General features: G+C 52.1%; 1 protein-coding gene across 6 annotated transcripts in view; it reads left to right on the plus strand.

Annotated features, from left to right (window-relative positions):
* EPS15 (epidermal growth factor receptor pathway substrate 15) overlaps positions 1-20198 on the plus strand; it is a 103649-nt gene that overhangs the window by 30772 nt on the left and 52679 nt on the right. For all 6 annotated transcript variants that reach the window (XM_056815159.1, XM_056815160.1, XM_056815161.1 and 3 more), the window contains exons 3-8: positions 6187-6276; positions 7548-7595; positions 8436-8531; positions 10952-11017; positions 11928-12053; positions 13244-13303. In XM_056815159.1, the coding sequence (XP_056671137.1) occupies positions 6187-6276; positions 7548-7595; positions 8436-8531; positions 10952-11017; positions 11928-12053; positions 13244-13303 (486 nt within the window). The remainder of the gene's footprint in view (positions 1-6186; positions 6277-7547; positions 7596-8435; positions 8532-10951; positions 11018-11927; positions 12054-13243; positions 13304-20198) is intronic.

The raw sequence follows: 20198 nt of genomic DNA on the forward strand, positions 1-20198 counted from the left end.
CTTTATTGACATTGCATCTGCTCAGGGCACTTTAGCAGTGACCTCCCACCACCCTAACATTGAACAACTTCCTCCCAGAGAGAGTTAGGTTCTCCACCAGGTCTGTATCTGATTAGGTCAACAGCTGATCCATATCTCTCTGTGGTCTTCACAGGAACTATCACAACTTGTGACAAAAATCTCAGCAAACCAGACTCCAGCTTTCTCCTCCTCTTCTAATTGAGTAATCTTGTCCAAAAAGGAAATGAGTTAGGCTTTGACTGGGCCATGCTACGTATTGTTCCTTACTGTCAACTGTGACCACTTAAAAATGAAATGACTAAAGAAACAAAGGTTTGAGCTTCTGAGCATGTGAATTTATTAAGCAGTGCATGCCAAGTGCTTTACAGATTGGGACCAAGCCCCTTCCTCAATGTAGGACTGGACCTCAAATACAGGGAAAAGACTTCAAATAAGACCAATTAGTTAAAAGGAAACAGTGCAGCCATAGATAAGTTGGTGTCTAGTTGGATGAGAGATCAGAGACTACTTTCCAAGTTGGGGAGGGGCATCCTACTCCCAACTTGAAATATCTGCAAACAGTCAAAGGAACATGGAGGCAAAAACTGATTGATCAGTACAGGACCAGTGTTCAGATAAGACATATGGGTTGCTTGAGATGTACAATTATAAGAAAATCCCATGCATCAGTCTTGGGATCTGATTGCATTTTTGGTCACTGTGGCCTAGGTCCTTGGTTCAGGGCCTCTGAATGGCAAGGACAAGTGGTCCGGCTTCTCGTCGGGGTTAGGTTCAAACAGTGGTCTGTTGGAGAGTTTTCCCAGGAATCAAAGCCAGGTTCACTGGCCTTTGGCTTTCAGTCTTGGTAGTCTTCCCATTTTTGAAAATTTGCCCTTCTCTCTTTTGGTACCTCTCCTATTTTCTGTGATCTTCCAGATATCACTGATAGCTCATTTATTACATCAATAATAATAATAGCTAACATTTATATAGTGAATTCTATGAACCAGGCACTGCTCTAAGTGCTTTACGTTTCTCTCTTTTGCTCCTCACTGCAACCTGGTGGGGAGGGGAGTTGGGTGCTGTCCCATTTTATAGATGAGGAAACTGAGGCAGAAGTTGAGTGACTTGCCCAAAGTCACATACCCAGGAAGTATTTGAGGTCAGATTTGAATTCAGGTCTTGTTGACTCCAGGTCCACACTTTGTGCAATTCCCAATCTATAGCTGGGACCAAACAATGTTCAGTGTCCTAAAGTTTAGCCCTCTCTTTTGTTGAGTTTTGGTGCCAACTCATGGCGCATTAGCAGTGCCTTTCCTGAATAGGTGCTCTGGGATGCTAATGTAAGTGACTGACTACCTGGGCCCGTGTTATCCTCCAAACAGAGCTTTTTCATTCTCTTAATTTTTCTTCTATAGACCAGGAGGGCAATTTGCCCAGTGGGGTGTTCAGGGAAGACCAGCACCTGGCGTGAGGGCTTGCTAAGACCTTTCTGGGGCTGCTCTTCCACTTTGGCGTCCACCTGCTACTCGGCTCGCACCGGTGGCTCCAAGAAGCTGTAGCGTGTGCGGCTGTGGCCACCCTCTCGGAAGCCGCCGCCGCCGATGGGCTACCCCAGGTCGGGGTTAGTAACCAGCAGGCCTTAAGCCTGTCCGTGAGTTGGGGGTGTCCTAACCGCTAGGACGGCCGCAGAAGTGGGCCCCGGGGAGCGCTTCAAGGAAGTGACGGTCAGCCTTCGCCGGCCGTCTTGAGTCGCCATTTTGTCTGTGCACGCGGGAAGGCTTCGCCGCTGATGCCGTGCTCTTCAGGTGTGCAGGACCGCCCCCAGAGGCGCCCGCGAGCCCTCAGTATTGGAGGGAAGGCGCCATCGCCGCTCGGGGGTGGCTGTGAGGAGTCTCCGCCTGCTTTTGGACCCCCCAACAGGTGTCTTCCGTGACGAGTGATGGCGTGACGAAGCGGGGGCTCCGGAGACAGCCCTTTCTCTAGTTACTCTTCTCAAGACTCCTCGTGGTCTTGGCACACGCACGAGAAGCCTCTTTGTCGGGAGCCCGTCAGGCTGTGTTTTGCTCCATGAACCAGAACTTGTGTTTTAATCACCAGACGTTGGGGCCTTGGGCTCCGAGCCTGCCTCATCCGCGCGCTGGTGTGACGGTGAAACTGCTCTTCTGTAGCTCGTCCTCAATGCAGACCTGCACGTGCCGATGTTCGCCGAGGAAGGCCTTGACAGGCGTGTCGGTTCCTGTCATCAAGATGTGATCGAGCGCAGGCCAGGGGGCGGCATGATGCTCTCCTCTTGGCTCTCTTGGTTAGGGCCTCCTTTGCCACCACTAAACAAACGATCGGGTAATTTACTTTGTGCATCCCGAAGACAAGGGCCAAGGCTTGTTTTGTCTCTGTCCCACCGTGCCTGGCACGGGGCCACGTGTAGAGGGGCACGGAAAAGGCTTATTGATCTTGTAGACAAGATGGATCTCATTTTCCATCTCCTTGTGTGGCTGCCCTTCTTTGAGGCACGCTCCTGGGTCTTACCCCCAAAGCATCCTTAGACTCATTTTGGTCTGTGCTGCCTTTTGATGTTTTACAAAGTGACGTTGCATGGAATTGTGACTTAAGGAAGATAGGATCATAGATAAAGAGCCCAAGAGGCCACCTGAACTGAAAGATGGGGAAACTGAGGCACAGAGGAGTTAAGCCACTTACCCAAGGTCACTCACACCATGGAGTGGCTGGTTCTGCTATTTATTTGCTTTGGAGTCTGCCTCCCTGTATCCTCTTCCAGCCCACATCTCTCCAACTCATGCCATAGCCAGATGTTCGACTGAAATCATCTACCCGTCAAGAGGAAATGACATGTTAGTTGACATGGGCTTTTCTGTGTTTCCCACTTCCTCTCCTTATTACGATCTGGACAGTCAGCTGCAAACAGGAACTTTTCCAGATCCAGAGAGCTGGAAGAGGAAGATTGCACAACTGTGTGAATCTCCCTGCTGCAGCTTTTTCTAAAGGCCACTTTTCCTCTTTCTCTCTCTTCTTTTTGTTTCCTAACACCACAGCAATTTTCTGATATTTCCTGCCCCCCACTGAACCCTTCCTCATCACAGACTACAATACAGTACTGGACGTGATGATGTCCAAAAGCTTAGTCAACATCATGCTGCCCCAGGAGGTTCCGTTCCTGATGAAGCCATGACGGTTCTTTGGGATCTCTGCTTCCTTTCTCCTTCTTTCTTTAAATCATTTTATCGATGCCTTTTGTCTTGATGTTAGAGCTCCCCTGTCCCCCCACTTTGTGAGAAAGAAAATAAGAGGAAAAATGAAAATAAGGAATAATATGATGGTACCTGCAGGAGCCAGAAAGAGGATGAGGTCACCTCCTTGCCTTCTCTGCTGTCCAGCACCCAGATGACCTGTGGCTGACTTGGAGTTGTCACGTCTTCCTTCTCAAGGCCTTCCCCAATGATCTCCTTAACCTAGAATGTTGCTGGAAGTGTCGAGCCAAGGCCACTGCTCTGTAATAGTCTATCTGCCTTCATTTTGGTCCTTTGGATATTGGGGCAACATATGTGGTCATCCAGTCCTGCAGGACATCTCCCGATCATGCAGGTGGCTCAGCAGGCCCTTCTCCCTCCCATTGGTTCTTGTCCTGGGCCGTGGCCCATTTGGGATGGGCAACTTGAACCCATTCTCAGAGCCAGGACTTCTCCTGTCTGTCTCCCTGCTTAACTGACTAAGAATGAGGAGCAGGAGGAGAGCCAATATTTGGCCACTGGGTTAAGGTTTTCAGAGTGATTTACATTAAGTCTTATCCGAGCCTCGATACTGTGTGCCATAGATAACTACTGGAGCTTATTCTCCAGGGTCACACAGCTGTGAAGTGAGTGTCAAAGGCAGAATCTGAATCCAGGACCTCCCAACCTCAAGTTAAACACTATCCAGTTGCACTGCCTCATTGGCCTCCTTGTTGTCTTCCTTTAAATGCAGAGATTTGTCTTGTTGGCTGATCAACTAGAAGGGAGGAAGTGCCAGGTGGTGAGAGGCCTTTCCTCAGTGGTGCTCTTTTTTCCATGGTTATGGTCATAAGAACTCCATTGATTCTCTGGCTGCTGGGGATCATTACACCCCCTCATAGCTCATAATCTGCTGGCCCATGCCATGCTTTCATATTTATTCTACCTTACCTGCTACTGCGTTCATCTTCTGTATGTGATGGGTTGGAATTTCGGTTAGTTGAGGTGATCCCCAGGCGTCAGTCTGCCTTTAGACAGCTCCTCTTCTTTGTCTGTCTTAATTTTATTTGGAATTTCCTCATCCTCCTTGGCCTTCAGTGCCTGGCAGACTTGGAGTCTCGGGGATCTTGCCCCTTTACCGAGCCTTTGAAATAGGATCTCCTGAAACCGAGGCTGCAGGTCCTTTTTCTTTCACCAATTCTAACAGAGAGGGTTTCTTCCCAACAAAGTTCCTTTTGTTTTTATTTCACCAACCAATTCTTCCTTGTTGGTGCCAATCAGGCCCGGAATCTTGAACCCCTTCTTGGTTCTTCCACCTCCTGGAAATGGAAATGAACACTAAGATCAGTTTGGATTTCCTCGGGTGTCCTGCTCTGGCACAGGAGAAAGAGTGTGTGAGGGGGCCCCAGCAGCTGCCCTGATAACTGAATCCTCCATTCCTCCTCTGCCGGGCCTCCCTGTTTTCTAGCTCTGTCTGTGGCCTCTCTGTCCTCACGACGTCCTCCTTGTTTTCTCCCTCTGCTGATCTTCACCCAGGCCTGTCCACCCATACTATTGCCTCACAAGTAGTACATTTCCTGAATTCTGCACCTCTACCCTTCCTGCCATTCCCCCATCCTCTATCACCTGAGCTACAAGCTCAGCATTGCCTCAGGAGCTGAATTTCCTTAGAGGTGCCAACTTGTAGGACTATCAGTTCTTCTGTTTTTGCATTATTCAGCGACTAGATATTCGCAGTCTGAAGAACTGGATTGGAACCCCTTCCCTCCTTGATTAGCTTTGTGACCTTAGTCAAGTCACATAGCATCAACTGCCAAATGAATAATGCTTTCAGGGTGATAAAGTGTTCCTCTCAGATAACCCTGAGAGTCCAAGAGAAGCTGACTTTGATAGGTGTGGGAATTCTGGCGTGGGTTGTGTCCTGTGCAGGCTGACACAGTCTCAGTTTTCTCATCTGTAGAATGGGTCAACATCTATATAATTTGTGTGGGAATGGCCCCCTTCATTCCTAGAGCCATCTCGAAGGCCCACCCTTGGAGACTCTTGTCATCAATCTGTCTTTTTTTAACCTTTACCTTGTCTTGGTATCAACTCTAAGACAGAAGGGCAGGGGCTAGGCAATGGGGGGGGGGGGGTAGGTGACTTGCCCAGGGTCACACAGCTGGGAAGTGTCCGAGGCTACATTTGAACCCAGGACCTCTTGACTCCAAGGCCTGGCTCTCTGCTGTGCCACCCAGCTGCTGCATTTGCCTTCAGTCTTGATACACAACATTTTACGGGCCCAGGGAAAGCATTCTCTGAAGGTATCAGAGTCCAGCGGCAACCTCATTCTTTTCCATTGGCCGAGACTCGGAGCAGGGAGGGGAGAAGGGGGCGCTGTTGTTCCTCGGTCCTGGGTTCAAGGTCCAAGGTTATAAATGTTACGCTTATCCTATTTGTAGATGGCACTAGGCCAAAGCTACTGCACAGGCTGACAGGCCCCCCTTCATCCTGTGCTTTTCCTGGGCACGTCGTCTTGGGCATCGTCAGGAGTGTGACTAGCGGTGAGAGGCCTGGACGCCGAGCGCTAGGGGTCTGGCTGAAGACGGGCCGGCAGCTTTTAGGTATTCAGAGGGCCGTGTGATGAAGAAGACGTTGCCCCCCTCCCCCGTCTTCCGTGCTTGGCTCCCAGGGCAGAGCTGGGCCCCTGGGAGATGCTAGACATGCGCATTCATCTCTGGATGGGGTGAAATCAGGTGACTCCTTAGCTCTTGCAGGTCTGAGTCCCGGACTCGGGAGCCGCCTCCCTCCTCTGGTTCCTCGGTCTCCCCGTCTGTCACAGGTGTCTGGTTTCGTCTCCTGTCGCCTCCACCAGCAGGGAGGGGAAGACCCGGGCTTTGAACCCCGACTGAAGGCTCCGGCAGGCCCTCCTCTCCCCGCTTGACCTCCGCACCGCTCATGTTCACTTGTCTCTTTTCAGGTAGACTCAAACAATGTTGGAAGGGTGCTGGCCCCCGATGCTGCGGCTTTTCTGAAAAAATCAGGCCTTCCGGATTTGATCCTTGGAAAGGTAGAACCACGCGCCCAATCCTTCCCTCCCGTCCTGGGCAGTTTGGGACTGGAGAGCCGGCGCTGGCTTGGCAAGCCCGAACAGCCCCGGGGGTGGCTTCCCATCCCAAGGCAGGGGCTTCTCGGGCTTGCCAAGCCAGCTCGCAGCTTCTGCGCCCGAACGTTATCCACGTTGGTCTTTGGAATTCCTGCTTCTCTTTTACAGCTCAGCCCATCACGACCTCCCCCTCCCCCGCTTCTCACCTGGCTTTTCTTCGTGGACCCTGTGGGTGTGTGTGGGGTCCCTCCCCATCCCCCCTCTCAAGTGGGATTTTGTGGAAGCCGGGGGCCTTGGTCAGGCAGGCGAGGCCCAGCAGGGCCCACGTGCACAGTAGCTGAAGTAGCTGAGCAGCCATTTCTTCTTCCTTTTTTAATGGATTTCGTCGCGTTCCCAGCTACACTTCCTGGTTAAAATGTTGAGGTTCCAGGGTGCTCCCTCCCTCCGGCCCTCCCCTACCTCTAGAGAAGACCCACCGTAGGAGACTGACTATGCGTGTGACGTCCCCACTTCCGTGTTGGCCATCGCCAAAGAAAGCCCCCCTTCCCGAGACAGAAGCAAAGAAAGGGAGGAGAGTCCGAGCTCTGGGCCCTCTGCGGCGCGCCCGAGGGCTTGGGCCGTCCCTTCAGAGAAGCTCCCTCTGCCCCAGGGGTCATCGGGCGCCTTGCTCTCACGTTCATCGTTTCCTGGAGCGCGGTTCCTGCGCCCGCCGCTCCGTGGGAATCCCCTCAGTGTCCAATTCTTTGCCTCCGTGCCGCTTCTTCGGCCCGCGTTCCCCACACGGCGCCCTCCATTTGGGCTGCCTGCAGGGGAGGGGACAAAAGACCTGCTGCCTCGGGGAGCTCTAGTCTAGTCAGCACCAGTGGGGCGCGCCACAGAGGGAATCGTCTGTGAGCGTGCTTATGGCAGCCGAGAGAGCGCTGCGTCCCGTCTCCCTGCCTCGGTCCCTTGTCCTCTTCCTTGGAAGGAGAGAGGACAGTCCAGTAAGTGGGGGCTCCGTCTGGGGGACGCTGGCAGCGACCTGAGCTCTCCGAGGTAGAGACACGATGGGCTGCGCGACGGAGCCGGCGGGTTAGGGTGTCCCCCCAGCCGCAGGACGCGTTGACTGGCAGGAAAACCCTGGGAGCAGTAGATGGAGGAGCTCTGAGAGGGGGAGCACGGACGTAGCTGATGAGTCTTTACATCCGCACTGCTTGAGGGATGACGCGGGCTTTTGGTTTTGTTTTTGAATTCAGATCTGGGACTTGGCGGACACAGACGGCAAAGGCGTCCTGAACAAGCAGGTGAGATGAGCCTTCGGAGAGCCAGCTAGGTGGGAGAGCTCAGCACCAATCCCTTTTTTCCATGATTTCAGCCTCCGCCAGCTGTCAGACGAACCCCTAAACACCACCCACCAAAGGTGGAGTGATCGTGGCCTGGCCACGGGGGAGGGGGTCTGCCCTGGTCTCAGCAGAGGCCGAGTTCAAGTCCTACCACAAAGGGAGACTGTCTGGGTGGCCATCGTTTACGTAGATTCTCTCCTTTGATGGGAGCCACCTGTGAGATGGGCGCTCAAGGGGAGAACGTAGGGCCCTGTGAGTCCTCCTGGCCTGCCCAGGCACACAGCCTAGTATGTGTGGGAGCGGAGACGGGCTCTCCCTCACGTCTGTCCTGTGGCACGTCGTCAGAGGGTTCTCCCACGCCAGCTGCCTCTCCAGAACTTGTGGTGCCTCCACTTCCTGGTTTGTCAAATGAAGATTGACCCACAGGCTGGGTGTATGATCTCACAATGCCTTTCTGGTATTCCGTGTGACAAACGCTGGTGAGGCACTGCCCTAGGTCCTCCGCACACTGACCCTCTGGCCATCCCTGCCCTCAGGCTTACAGGCATCCGAACAGCCACTCTTGCTCTCAGTGGAAGATGTTCTGGTTTGCCTGGGCTGTCACATTACACTGGTCATTAATGAGGATCAATTAAACTTTTTTTGATATTGCCATCGGATGAATGAACTCCTTCCCTTTGCCCTGGGATACGCCAGCATTGATCCCAGTGACACGGAACCTGGGAACACACTGACAGAGTAGTCTTGGGTTTGCCTACAGCCCTGGCTTCAGGGTATCCTCTTGACCTTCTTTCTCCGCAGGAATTTTTTGTGGCTTTGAGGCTTGTGGCGTGTGCACAAAACGGACTGGAAGTTTCCCTGAGCAGCCTTCACTTGGCTGTCCCTCCACCTCGATTTGTAAGAAAAGTCACATTTAAATCTGCATTCATGGGCTAAAGTTCTCTCCCCTCCAGCATCAGTCTGGGCTAGTTGTTCCCAGGGGACAGGGGCCTGCTGGGGGCTCTGCAGAGGGGGAAGGTGAGCCGGGAGACCCGAAAAGGGGAAGAGTTCCAGGGCCTGCGGACATTCGCTGTGGGTAAAAGCGCTGGTCCGCAGAGTCGTTTTCAAATATGGCCATTTCTGTGGTGAGAGAGAGAGACACACACACACACAGAGAAACAGAGACAGAGAGAGGAAGAGGGAAAAGGAGAGAGGGGGAAGGAGAGACACAGAGAGAGGAGGGGGGAGAGGCAGAGAGACAGAGAGACAGAGAGAGGAAGAGGGAAAAGGAGAGAGGGGCGGGGAGGAAGGAGAGACACAGAGAGAGAGGAGGGGGGAGAGAGAGAGACAGAGAGAGGAAGAGGGAGAAGGAAAGAGAGAGACACAGAGAAAGAGAGAGAGAGACAGAGAGAGAGAGAGAGACAGAGAGAGGAAGAGGGAAAAGGAGAGAGGGGCGGGGAGGAAGGAGAGACACAGAGAGAGAGGAGGGGGGAGAGACAGAGAGAGGAAGAGGGAGAAGGAAAGAGAGAGACACAGAGAGAGAGAGAGACAGAGAGAGACAGAGAGAGGAAGAGGGAAAAGGAGAGAGGGGCGGGGAGGAAGGAGAGACACAGAGAGAGGAGGGGGGAGAGACAGAGAGAGGAAGAGGGAGAAGGAAAGAGAGAGACACAGAGAGAGAGAGAGGAAGAGAGAGAGAGACAGAGACAGAGAGAGACAGAGACAGAGAGAGGAAGAGGGAAAAGGAGAGAGGGGCGGGGAGGAAGGAGAGACACAGAGAGGAGGGGGGAGAGACAGACAGAGAGAGGAAGAGGGAGAAGGAAAGAGAGAGACAGAGAGAGAGAGAGAGAGACAGAGAGAGAGGAAGAGAGAGAGACAGAGAGAGGAAGAGGGAAAAGGAGAGAGGGGCGGGGAGGAAGGAGAGACACAGAGAGAGAGGAGGGGGGAGAGGCACAGAGACAGAGAGAGAGAGAGGAAGAGGGAGAAGGAAAGAGAGAGACAGGGGGGGAGAGAGAGGGAGAGAAAGAAACAAGAGAGAGACCAAGTGGGAGGGAGGGAGAGAGAGAAACAGAGAGAGACAGAGAGGGGGAGAGAGAGGGGGGGAGAGGAGGGGGGAGAGATAGAGACAGAGAGAAACAGAGACAGAGAGAGGAAGAGGGAAAAGGAGAGGGGGGGAAGGAGAGACACAGAGAGAGAGGAGGGGAAAGAGGCACAGAGACACAGAGAGAGAGAGGAAGAGGGAGAAGGAAAGAGAGAGACAGAGGGGGGGAGAGAGAGGGAGAGAAAGAAACAAGAGAGAGACCAAGTAGGAGGGAGGGAGAGAGAGAGAGACAGAGAGAAACAGAGAGAGACAGAGAGGGGGAGAGAGAGAGAGAGAGAGAGAGAGAGAGAGAGAGAGAGAGAGAGAGAGAGAGAGAGAGAGAGAGAGAGAGAGAGGAGGGGGGAGAGATAGAGACAGAGAGAAACAGAGACAGAGAGAGGAAGAGGGAAAAGGAGAGGGGGGGAGGAAGGAGAGACACAGAGAGAGAAGAGGGGGAGAGACACAGAGACAGAGAGAGGAAGAGGGAAAAGGAGAGGGGGGTGGGGTGGAAGGAGAGACAGAGAGACAGAGACAGAGAGAGGAAGAGGGAGAAGGAAAGAGAGACGGGGGGGAGAGAGAGGGAGACAGAGGGGGGGAGAGAGAGAGAGAGAGAGAGACAGAGAGAGAGAGAGAGAGAGAGAGAGAAACAAGAGAGACCAAGTGGGAGGGAGGGAGAGAGAAACAGAGAGAGACAGAGAGACAGAGGGGGAGAGAGAGCACACGTGTGTACCCCAGGACTTTGGTCTCTAGCCCTTTGAGGGGGGGCTCAACTTTCTGGCTTACAGCCCTGGTCAGTTAGGGACTGCCCGCATGCTTGCCGTCTCAGGACCGAAGCCCCGGGAAGGGGGAGAGACAAGATGAGGCACCTTTGGGCCTCAGCTTCCTGGCCAGACTGCCTGCCCAGAGGCTGTTAATTGGCCGCTGGGCCTCCTTGGGGCGAGGTCTTAGGGCCTGCCCACTCCCATGGTTCTACCAAGAATGTGGTTGCCAGTCATAAGCCGGGCTGGACAGTCCTTTTATCGTGTGGCGATTCCCATCCCGTCCGTTTTAATGGCGTCTCCTGTATGGCCACAGTGGCCCAGGGCAGTAGACAGTGCCCCGTCCGGTCAGTAGAACGAGCTCTGAGGCCTCAGTTTACCACAAAGGACCCCGTCTTCACTCATGCAGGGGAAGGGGGGTCATTCAGGGGGTGTTTCCCCAGGCGGGATGTGAACAGGCCAGCCCTCGGCATCCCAAAGCACGTGACTGTGTTCTGTTGCAGCGTGATTCCAGCAGCCCGCTGCTACTGAGCGGACCAGCATCGCCCGAGCTCCCGTGGGCTGTCAAAGTAAGTGCTCGCTGGACCCTCTGGGGGTGGGGGGGGGCTGTTCTCACAGCCCCTCCGGTGAGCCCTGCTCTGTCCAGAAGCTTGGTTTGGCAGGCGGTCAGTGAACACCCGCGGCTATCTGGGTCCAGTATTAAATGACCGGCTGCTTTATTTGAGAAGTCCTGGTAACGGAGCCCTTGGCTTTAGACCTTTGTTTTTGCAAAATTCATGGGGCCAGACGGACGGGAGCCCGCGCAGGTTTCCGCCCCCCTCAGCCATTTTCAAGGGAAGACTTCTAGGGAAATGGATTTCATTGTGCTTCAGAAATGAATGCTTCACCGAGTAGTCATTGGCTGGAGCCATCAAACGGATTCCGTCTGATATTCGTTATAGTCTTGGGGAAAGAGTTCTGAAAGTCGTCCTCGTACTTCTGGTGGGCGATGCATTTCGGCCATCGCACTGCGTGGGGCCCTGGTGCGAGGCTCTGGCCACCTTGGGCAAAGCTGGAACTTGTTCAGGCGTCATTTGCATAGGCTGGCTTTCCGGCGGCTAGAGGGTAGGTTCACCTTCAGAGGCACGACAGGCCGCGCTGTTTAACGTGTCCGGCAGCGATTTCCTTTCATCTCAAAGGACTCGGCAAGGCCGCGGTTGGCTCCCACCGTCGGCCCGTTTCCTCTGAGCACAGACCCTCTGTGGCATGTGCTGTGAGAAGCGCATCCCAGCCAGCGCACGATTAGAACCTCTGGGAGCTGTCAGGGATTCACTCGCAACTCTTGTTCTGCTCCGTGTGAAAAGGGGGCTTTTCTCTCTTATGCTTAAAAAATCGAGTGGCGGCGCCAGTTTTTTCTATCGGCCTTTGGTCAGAAAGTCCTCTTCGTTACGCTGCCTGTGATCTCTCCGCCGTTAACTTGCCTTCTTCTCAATGTTACAGACTGAGGAGAAGGCCAAATACGATGCCATTTTTGACAGTCTTAGCCCTGTGGATGGATTCTTGTCTGGAGAGAAGGTGAAGCCCGTGCTGCTCAACTCCAAGCTGCCCGTGGATATCCTTGGGAGAGTAAGGACGTCTTCATCACATCTGACTTTGGGGCTTGGGGAACGGATCGGTCACGGAACACGGGTTTCTTGGCTTGTTAGTGTTCGACCCTCCCCTGCTTTAAATTGAAAAAATGGTACAGATTTTAAATCCCCCCCCGGCGAATTTTCGTGTTTTTACATATTTTAATGTCACATCTATCTCTTATCTTGACATCTTCTCAGGCTGGCATGGCTGAGATCATTTTCATATCTATTGTTATTCAGTATTTGTTTCCTCGGTGTCATAGCTGGTTATAGGCATCCAGCCATCACCTTGAATCTCCCAAGTAGGTTTCTTTCGGATTCTTCGCACTCCCACATTGTATGGCCTAGGTGTGAAGATTTCCTTTGCGTGTTTGATATAGGGCGTTTTCTAATAAAGATGACTTAAGAAAAAAACAACCACCTTCTTTCTCGGTGTCACTTCTAAGACAGAAGAATGGCAAAGGACAGGCAGTGGGGTTAAGTGACTTGTCCAGAGTCACACAGCTAGGAAGTATCTGAAGTTGGATTTGAGCGCAGATCCTCCTGACTCCAGGCCTGGCCCTCCGTCCACTGGCCTACCTAGCTGCCCCAGAGATGTTTTTAAAGTAATATTTCTAAACTCAATGTTCCAACTTTGTTAGTTTTTAAGGAAGTACTTCTTTCCTCAAAATACTTTCTGTAACTATATAATTTTTTTTTAACCTCACCTTCTGCCTTTGAATCAATACTGTGTATAGACTCCAAGGCAGAAGAGTAGTCAGGGCTAGGCAATAGGGGTTCAGTGACTTGTCCAGGGTCACCCACTGACTGAGGCCACATTTGAACCCAGGACCTCTTGTCTCTAGGCCTGGCTTTCAATCTAGCGAGCCACCCAGCTTCCCCCAGCTATATAATTTTTTTTAAATTTTATAATGGCTTAGTTTCGTGGTCTTAGGAATTGTTCGCTTTTTGGTGTTAGGAATTGGTTGTCAGAAAGTTCCAGAACATCGAGGCTGTCTCGGAGGCCTGGCTCACACGGAGTTTGGGGCCTTAGCTGCCAAGGCACTTAGCAAGCCGCGCTTCCCCCTCTGTCCCGGGACCTTGGGAAGATCGCATGTGATAGGTGGTGTGGGCGGGTGTGCTCTAGAGATGCTCGCAGTCAGGACGGGAAGAACCTCTAAGTCATCTCTGTGGGCTTTGTTCTAGGTGTGGGAGTTGAGCGACATCGACCATGACGGAATGCTGGACAGAGATGAGTTTGCCGTTGTGAGTATCTCTCCTGACTTCCTGTCACTCACGTGGCTCCATCCACATGTGGGCCCCGAGCGGCCGCCTCTCCCGCTTCCCCCACACCCTGCTTGCTCCGCTTCTTCTCTTCCTTCCTCTTTTTCCTTTCTCTAAGCCGGCACCTGCCTACGCTCATTTCTCCCTCCAACAGTCTTGTGTCACATTTCCTCACCAATCTGCCGGTTTCAGCCAATCGCTGCTGGCCGCATGTTTTGCCTCTTTCTGGGGGGGAAGGGTTGAGTGCGCTCCAGAGTTGAACCTTCTTATGCTTTATATGCATCTCATTTTCTAAAAAAGAACGAAAAGGAAAGAATCCCTCCCCACCCCCACCCCCGCAGCAATAATCTGGGGGCTTTGGACGTCCCATGGTCCCTAGCATCGAATCTCTGTCCCACCTTGACTGTTATTTTATTATCATTCGTTCCTTTATCCATGACGGATTCGGGGATGTTTAACCATTTCTTGTTATTTCTCTAAAACTTGAGCTGAATCTTGGTTTCGTTTTTTTAAAGCAAGAGGAAGGTTTAGAATTGGCGCCAGAATAATAATAAGGTACCAATGGCTAGCATTTACGTAGCTCTTGAAGATTTGCAACACGTTTTACAGGTATTCTCTCATTTTGTCCTCCTGATAGTCTCAGAAGGTCGGAGCTATTATCATCCCTGTCCTCTCGACGAGGCCGCTGAGGCTTGCCCACGACACACGGCTTGTGTCTGAGGCACAATTTGGACTTGGGTCTTCCTGCCTCCAGGCCCGGGAAAGAGGCCCAATGAAGGCCCGAGGGTGAGATGGGCATAGACTCTACCCTCCAAGGAGCACGTGACGGGCCTCGGAGCGTTGGAAGCCCGCTGCAGTCTCCCCCTCTCCCCGTGGCTTTTGTTTCCATCACCTGGGACTTTGGTGGCCTGGCCTTAAGGGCCTGCCCCGCCTCCCCGTGCTGGGTCCCCCCGCGGCCCACACCCGAGGCGTCGCTTGCTCAGGGCTGGCTGTGGCGGGAGCCCTGCTTCTCCCGTGTCACGGGCGGCCGGCTGTGTCATTGGAGGCTGCTCCCCGGGACTCAGCACCCGCTTCCCGTTACGCGACCGACTAATGGGGGAGACGTAAGTTGCGTGTGGCTCTGCCCTCGCCTCCCTCCCTCCCTCCCGGAGCGCTGACTCGCGTGCCTGGGCTCGGGTTTGCATTTTTGTTCTTTTACTTCTTCCGCTCCAAGGGGTTCCTAAAGCTTTATCGGGTGCAGAGCTCGCCGTCCCTGCGGCGTCATTCCTTCTTCCACGTCGGAGGCCTCGCCTCTGACATTGACCTCCCGGGAGAGAGGAGCAGGTGTTGGGGCTGAAAGGGGCTGCGCTCCAGGGGCGGCTGACGGCCTCTCTCCCGGGCACCGGCACCCAGCCTGGGCACGCTCCAACACGGGGTGGCTTGAGCTGCGTCTTCAGCTTGTCCATCTGGGTCACGCGGGTTCACAATCCCAGATCCTCTTCTGAAATGAGAGGAGGAAGCGCAAGTCGTTTCCCCAAAGCATTGCCTGGAGCCCAGCTTGATGCCCGCAGGGGATGCCTTCTGGGTTCTTCTGGCCCGCCAGCCTTGGGTTTGCCTGACTTGGTGTCGGGGTTCTCTTTTGGGCCAGGTGAGAATCTGTCTGCGAGGGTTCACGTTGCTTCTTTGTTTAAACTTGGCCGTTCACCGACTGACCCAGGGACAGCAGAGCCTAGCTTGCGTGCGCCCTGCTTGGCTGCCTTGGCGTCGGGCGCCCACGCCGCTGGCTGACGCTTACAACTGGACGGGCCGCATTCCGTGCAGCCATTCCAGACCAGCGGCCCTTGGTCTCTGGGGGCGGGCGTTTTGGAGGCACTCACTCACCTGCCTTCATTGGGGGGCGAGGCCTGCTTTGACCGGAGAGCTTCGGGTGCAGGATTTCCTTGTTTCATTTGATAAAGTGTATTTTCTGACCCATTTTTCCTATTTTGTTTTTCAGATATTTTCAAAAGTATTTTTAAAAGACCCAGAATCTGTTGTTTGTCTTTTTTAAAGGGTTCGTTGATTTGTCTTTTCTGTATCCGAAAATCATAGACTTGGAGATGGGAGGACCCTTAGGAGTCATCCAGCTAGACCCTGAGTTTGATAGAATGAGGAAAAGGAGGCCCAAAGAGGGCTCTTACCCCAAGGCATACAGGCAATGAATGTGAAAGGCAGAATTTGAACTCCAGCCTTCTGGCCCCTGGTCCAGCAACTTTTCTCCTTCCCACAGACCTCCACCATGGCTCACTTCTGTCCTTTTCCCTCCACAGTGAACAGACATTGATTAAGCACCTCCTGTATGCCCACAGCTATAGGGGACACATCTTGGCCCATAAGACATTCTCCACTCTCAGGAATTTGTGCTGTAATCAGGGAAGAGCACATAAAAGGGGGTGAGGGAGGGCACCCGGCGGGGGCAAGGAGCAAGGCTGCCAGGGAGGATGCCAGCAGGGCTCCTAAGAGTGATGAAGCCCTCAGGAGATGGCAGAGCCGGCTCGTGGGTGCTGGTGAGGAGCCGCTGCTTGTAGGGGGGATCGTGGTCCCCTTTTCATTATTCACTTTTGCCAGGTCTTTGTTGTTAGGTGTCTGAAGCCCCAAGCAGCAGCTCCTCGTCATCTAGGCTCTGGGCCGCTCCCCTTCCTCCCTGTTCTTTCCTGTATCAGGTTTATATGATTGAATGGATTAAGTCTGGGTGTCCAGATCTTGGAGGTCACTGTTGACTTTAGTCCCTTCGTTTTTCCAGATGTGCCAACAGTCCGGTGAAGGTAGCAGAATTGGGCCCCTCAGCTCATCCAGAACCCCCTTTGCTTCCTTTGTCTCTCAGGAACACTGTGCCCCCCTCCCCAGGCCCTCTTTCTGTCAGCCTAGAATTCTAACAGGTCTGGTTAATTATTTCTATTGATTTGGATTCCAGGCCTTCCATTGGGCTGGTTGTTTATGTACCCTCCACATTGCTTGAGCCTCGGGCCTGGGGCTCAAGAGCACAGAGCTAGGTCCTTTGGGAGCTGTAAGGGAAGGAGAAGCTGTCACCGCGCCCCGAGGCACCTGATGTTCCTCCAGTGGCCACAGGACATGCGTTCCTGCTGCTTTTTTCAGGGACAATAACGGGCATCCAAGGGATTGAATCCCTCTAGGGGACTCGCTGCCAGCCCAGAGAATCAGAGGAGCACTGAGCACACTCTGTTCAGCGACCGCTTGTTAAGCGTGTCTTTTGTGTGTGGATGAGAGCTCTCATTTCCCTGGTGTTAGCCTGAGCTTTCCTCACTGTGCCAGTATTGTTCCCATTTTGCAGATGAATCAAGGCCCTGGGCTGAGACCCAGCTTAGACTTCATGAAGGGCTCAGGGGCCTTGGGGCAAGGGGAGGCCGGAGTGGCCCGAGAGATGGTCCCCCCTTTGAGCGTTGACTTTGCTCTTCCTTTATAGTCACAAACCAGGTTTGGGCCTGTTGGCCAGTGACATGGGTAAGGGGTTCTGGTTAATATCGGAATTCACTGCCGTTTGCTCCGGTGGGATAGATAGAGATGAAGAGAGATTCTCTTGGTCTCCCTTTGCTCTTCCTTTATAGTCACAAACCAGGTTTGGGCCAGTTACATGGGTAAGGGGTTCTGGTTAATATCGGAATTCACTGCCGTTTGCTCCGGTGGGATAGATAGAGATGAAGAGAGATTCTCTTGGTCTCCCTTTGCTCTTCCTTTATAGTCACAAACCAGGTTTGGGCCTGTTGGCCAGTTACATGGGTAAGGGGTTCTGGTTAATATCGGAATTCACTGCCGTTTGCTCCGGTGGGATAGAGAGAGACGAAGAGAGATTCTCTGGGTCTCCCTTTGCTCTTCCTCTGTGTGTGCCAGAGGCCTGGCCTGGAGGGACATCTGGGGCTCCCCGTTGCCCTCGCCTCGTGGGGGCTCTCAGCACCCCTCTCTGAAGGAACAGAGCTTGAGAATCTGGAGAAACAAAACCTCGGGGTTATTCACCATTTCGAGTTAGTCACGACTTGTGGAAAGTTTTAGAAATTTATTTTGAATCCGTTGGTGACGGAAAGCAGCACATCGGGCAATGGGAAATGAAAAACATGTTCTTTAGCTTCCAAAAATGTTTGTTGTCCATTGACAACAGATGGCCCAGTGTACTTTGTGTTTCCAGGACCCGCCTTTCCAGGAAATCGCTTCCATCTGCCGAGAGAACGCTGACCTTCTGTGGGCCTCGCGATTCGTTTCCCCTCAGTCAGGGCCAACCTTGCACTCCTCTCTGAACGCGAACTGCTCCTTGAGGCATGAGGTTTCCGTGACCCGGGCTCGCTGGAGGCCTGAAGTGGCGCTCCGCAGCAGAAGCATCATTTTGGGCCCTTCTGAGGGAGGGGACCGACCGTTCGTGGTAGGGGGCAGAGGACGAAAAGCCGGTTTTTCTGGGTGTGGAAGCCGGAGGGTTTATCTCAGAATGTCGAGTGTTTTTCTTCATGGGAACCTAATTCATATCAGTCCTAAACTTCTGCCTGGGGGAAAACAAATTTAAGGACTGAGGCAGAAATGAAATGTAGAAATTGCAGGCCTGGCAAGTGGAGTAGAAACCAATGACAGCCCTGACCGGGTCCTGTCGGTCCCAAATGGAGCTTCGGCTTTGGTTACCGCCAGTGAGGCTCTTTTGAGCAGAGGGGAAGCCGGAGTGAGTGGGGGCCTGCGGGCCCCGTTGACAACCCTGTGGCCACCCTGACAGCTTTTAAAGCTACTGGGTAAAGGGGGCTGGAAAGGCCTGGAAAGTTCTGAGCTGCCCTTAGGAGCTGCGAGACTGGTCAATGCTTTGGGGATAGGGGTGGGAGAGTCCGACGTGCTCCTCGTTTCTCCTTCACAGCCACAGGAAGCATGGGTTCACTAGTGGCCTGGGTGCAGATGTTTTGGTGGTAGGAAAGCACCTGCCTTTAATGACTCGGGAATCCCCTCAGAGAAGCCTCTAGCTGGCTCAGTATTCTTTTTTTTTTAGAATTTTAGAATCAATACTGTGTTTTGGTTCCAAAACAGAAGAGTGGTAAGAGCTAGGCCATGGGGTTAAGTGACTTGCTCAGGGTCACACAACCAAGAAGTGTTTGAGGCCAGATTTGAACCCAGGAACACCCCCCTTCCCCATCTCTGGGCCTGACTCTGAATCCATCGAGCCACCTCATTGCTGCCTTTTTTTTTATCCAACCACTTTTCATTTAAATGTGCTTTATTTTTATATTCATTAACATTTTTTTTGAGTTCTAAATTCTCTCCCTCCTTCTGCCTCTTCCCCACTTATTGAGAAGGCAAGCAATATATCAATTATATCATGCGAAGCATATGTCCATGTTAGTCATGTTGGGGGATAAAAAGTAAGAAAAATAAAGTGAAAAAGTGTGATTCAATTGGCATTCAGGAGTCTATCATTTCTCCATCTGGAGTAGCATTATTCATCAGGAGTTATTTGGAATTGTCTTAGATCCGAGCAGCTAAGTCTTTCCACAGTTCATCATCTTTAAAATATTGCTGTTACTGTGGACAAATGATTTCCTGGTTCTATTCCCATAACTTTGCATCAGTTCATATAAGTCTGAAGTTTTTCTTTCTTGTTTAAAATATATAATTTTATTTCATTAAATATTTTCTAGATACATGTAAAAATTTTTTTAACATTTATTTTTTAAAATCTTAAGTTCCAGGGACAGCTGGGTGGCTCAGTAGATTGAGAGCCAGGCCTAGAGACAGGAGGTCCTGGATTCAAATGTGGCCTCAGACACTTCCTAGCTGTGTGTCTCTGGGCAAATCACGTCACCCCCATGGCCTAGCCCTTACCGCTCTTCTGCCTTGGAACCAATACACCGTATTGACTCCATGATGGAAGGTGAGGGTTTAAAAAAAATAATTAAAAAAAATCTTAAATTCCAAATTCTCTTCCTCCCACCTTGCCTCACTCTTTGGGAAAGCAAGCAATTTGCCATTGATGATATACGTGAAGTCATGCAACATATATTTCCATAGTAACCCTATTGTAAAAGGAAGCAGAGACAGAAAGAAGAAAGTTACGAGCATGCTTAGGAGTTGGTCAGTTCCCTCTCTGGAGGCGGGTAGCGTTTTCCATCGTAGGTTCTTTGGCATCGTCTTCATCAGAAACGTTGTCTTCCGTAGTTGATCTTGCAGTGTCGCCGTTACTGTGTACAATGTTCTCCTGCTTCTGCTTTCTTCCCTTTTCATCAGTTCACACAAGTCTAACGAGGTTTTGCTGGAAATCACGGTGCTTGTCGTTTCTTATGGCACGATGACATTCACCCATTCAGCGTGATGGGCGTCCCCTCCGTTTCTAATTCTTTGCCACCACAGAGAGTTACTCTAAATAGTGTTGTACAAATAGGATCTTTTGCCTTTTCTTTGTTCTCTTTGGAACATGGACCTTAATAATGGCACCACTGGATCAGAGGGATCCAGTTGTATAGCCCTTTAGGCCTGCTTCTAGATGGTTCTCCATAATGATTGGATCGGGTCACGGCTCCACCAGCAGCACATTAATGTACTTAAGTTTCCACATTCACTCCAGCATCTGTCATTTTCATCATGTTAGCCAGTCTGATAGATGTGAAATGATATCTTGGAGTCGTTTTAATTTGTATTTATCAAATCAATAGTGATTTACAACATTTAAAAAATCTGATTAGGGGGCAGCTGGGTAGTTCAGTGAATGGAGAGTCAAGCCCAGAGATGGGAGGTCCTGGGTTCCAATCTGGCCTCAGACACTTCTTAGCCATGTGACCCTGGGCAAGTCACTTCACTCCCATGGCCTAGCCCTGACCACTCTTCTGCCTTGGAACCAGTACACAGGATTGATTCCAAGATGGAAGGTCAGGGTTTAAAA

The sequence above is a fragment of the Monodelphis domestica genome, chromosome 2, assembly GCF_027887165.1.
Source record: "Monodelphis domestica isolate mMonDom1 chromosome 2, mMonDom1.pri, whole genome shotgun sequence".
In the NCBI taxonomy this organism is placed as follows: domain Eukaryota; kingdom Metazoa; phylum Chordata; class Mammalia; order Didelphimorphia; family Didelphidae; genus Monodelphis; species Monodelphis domestica.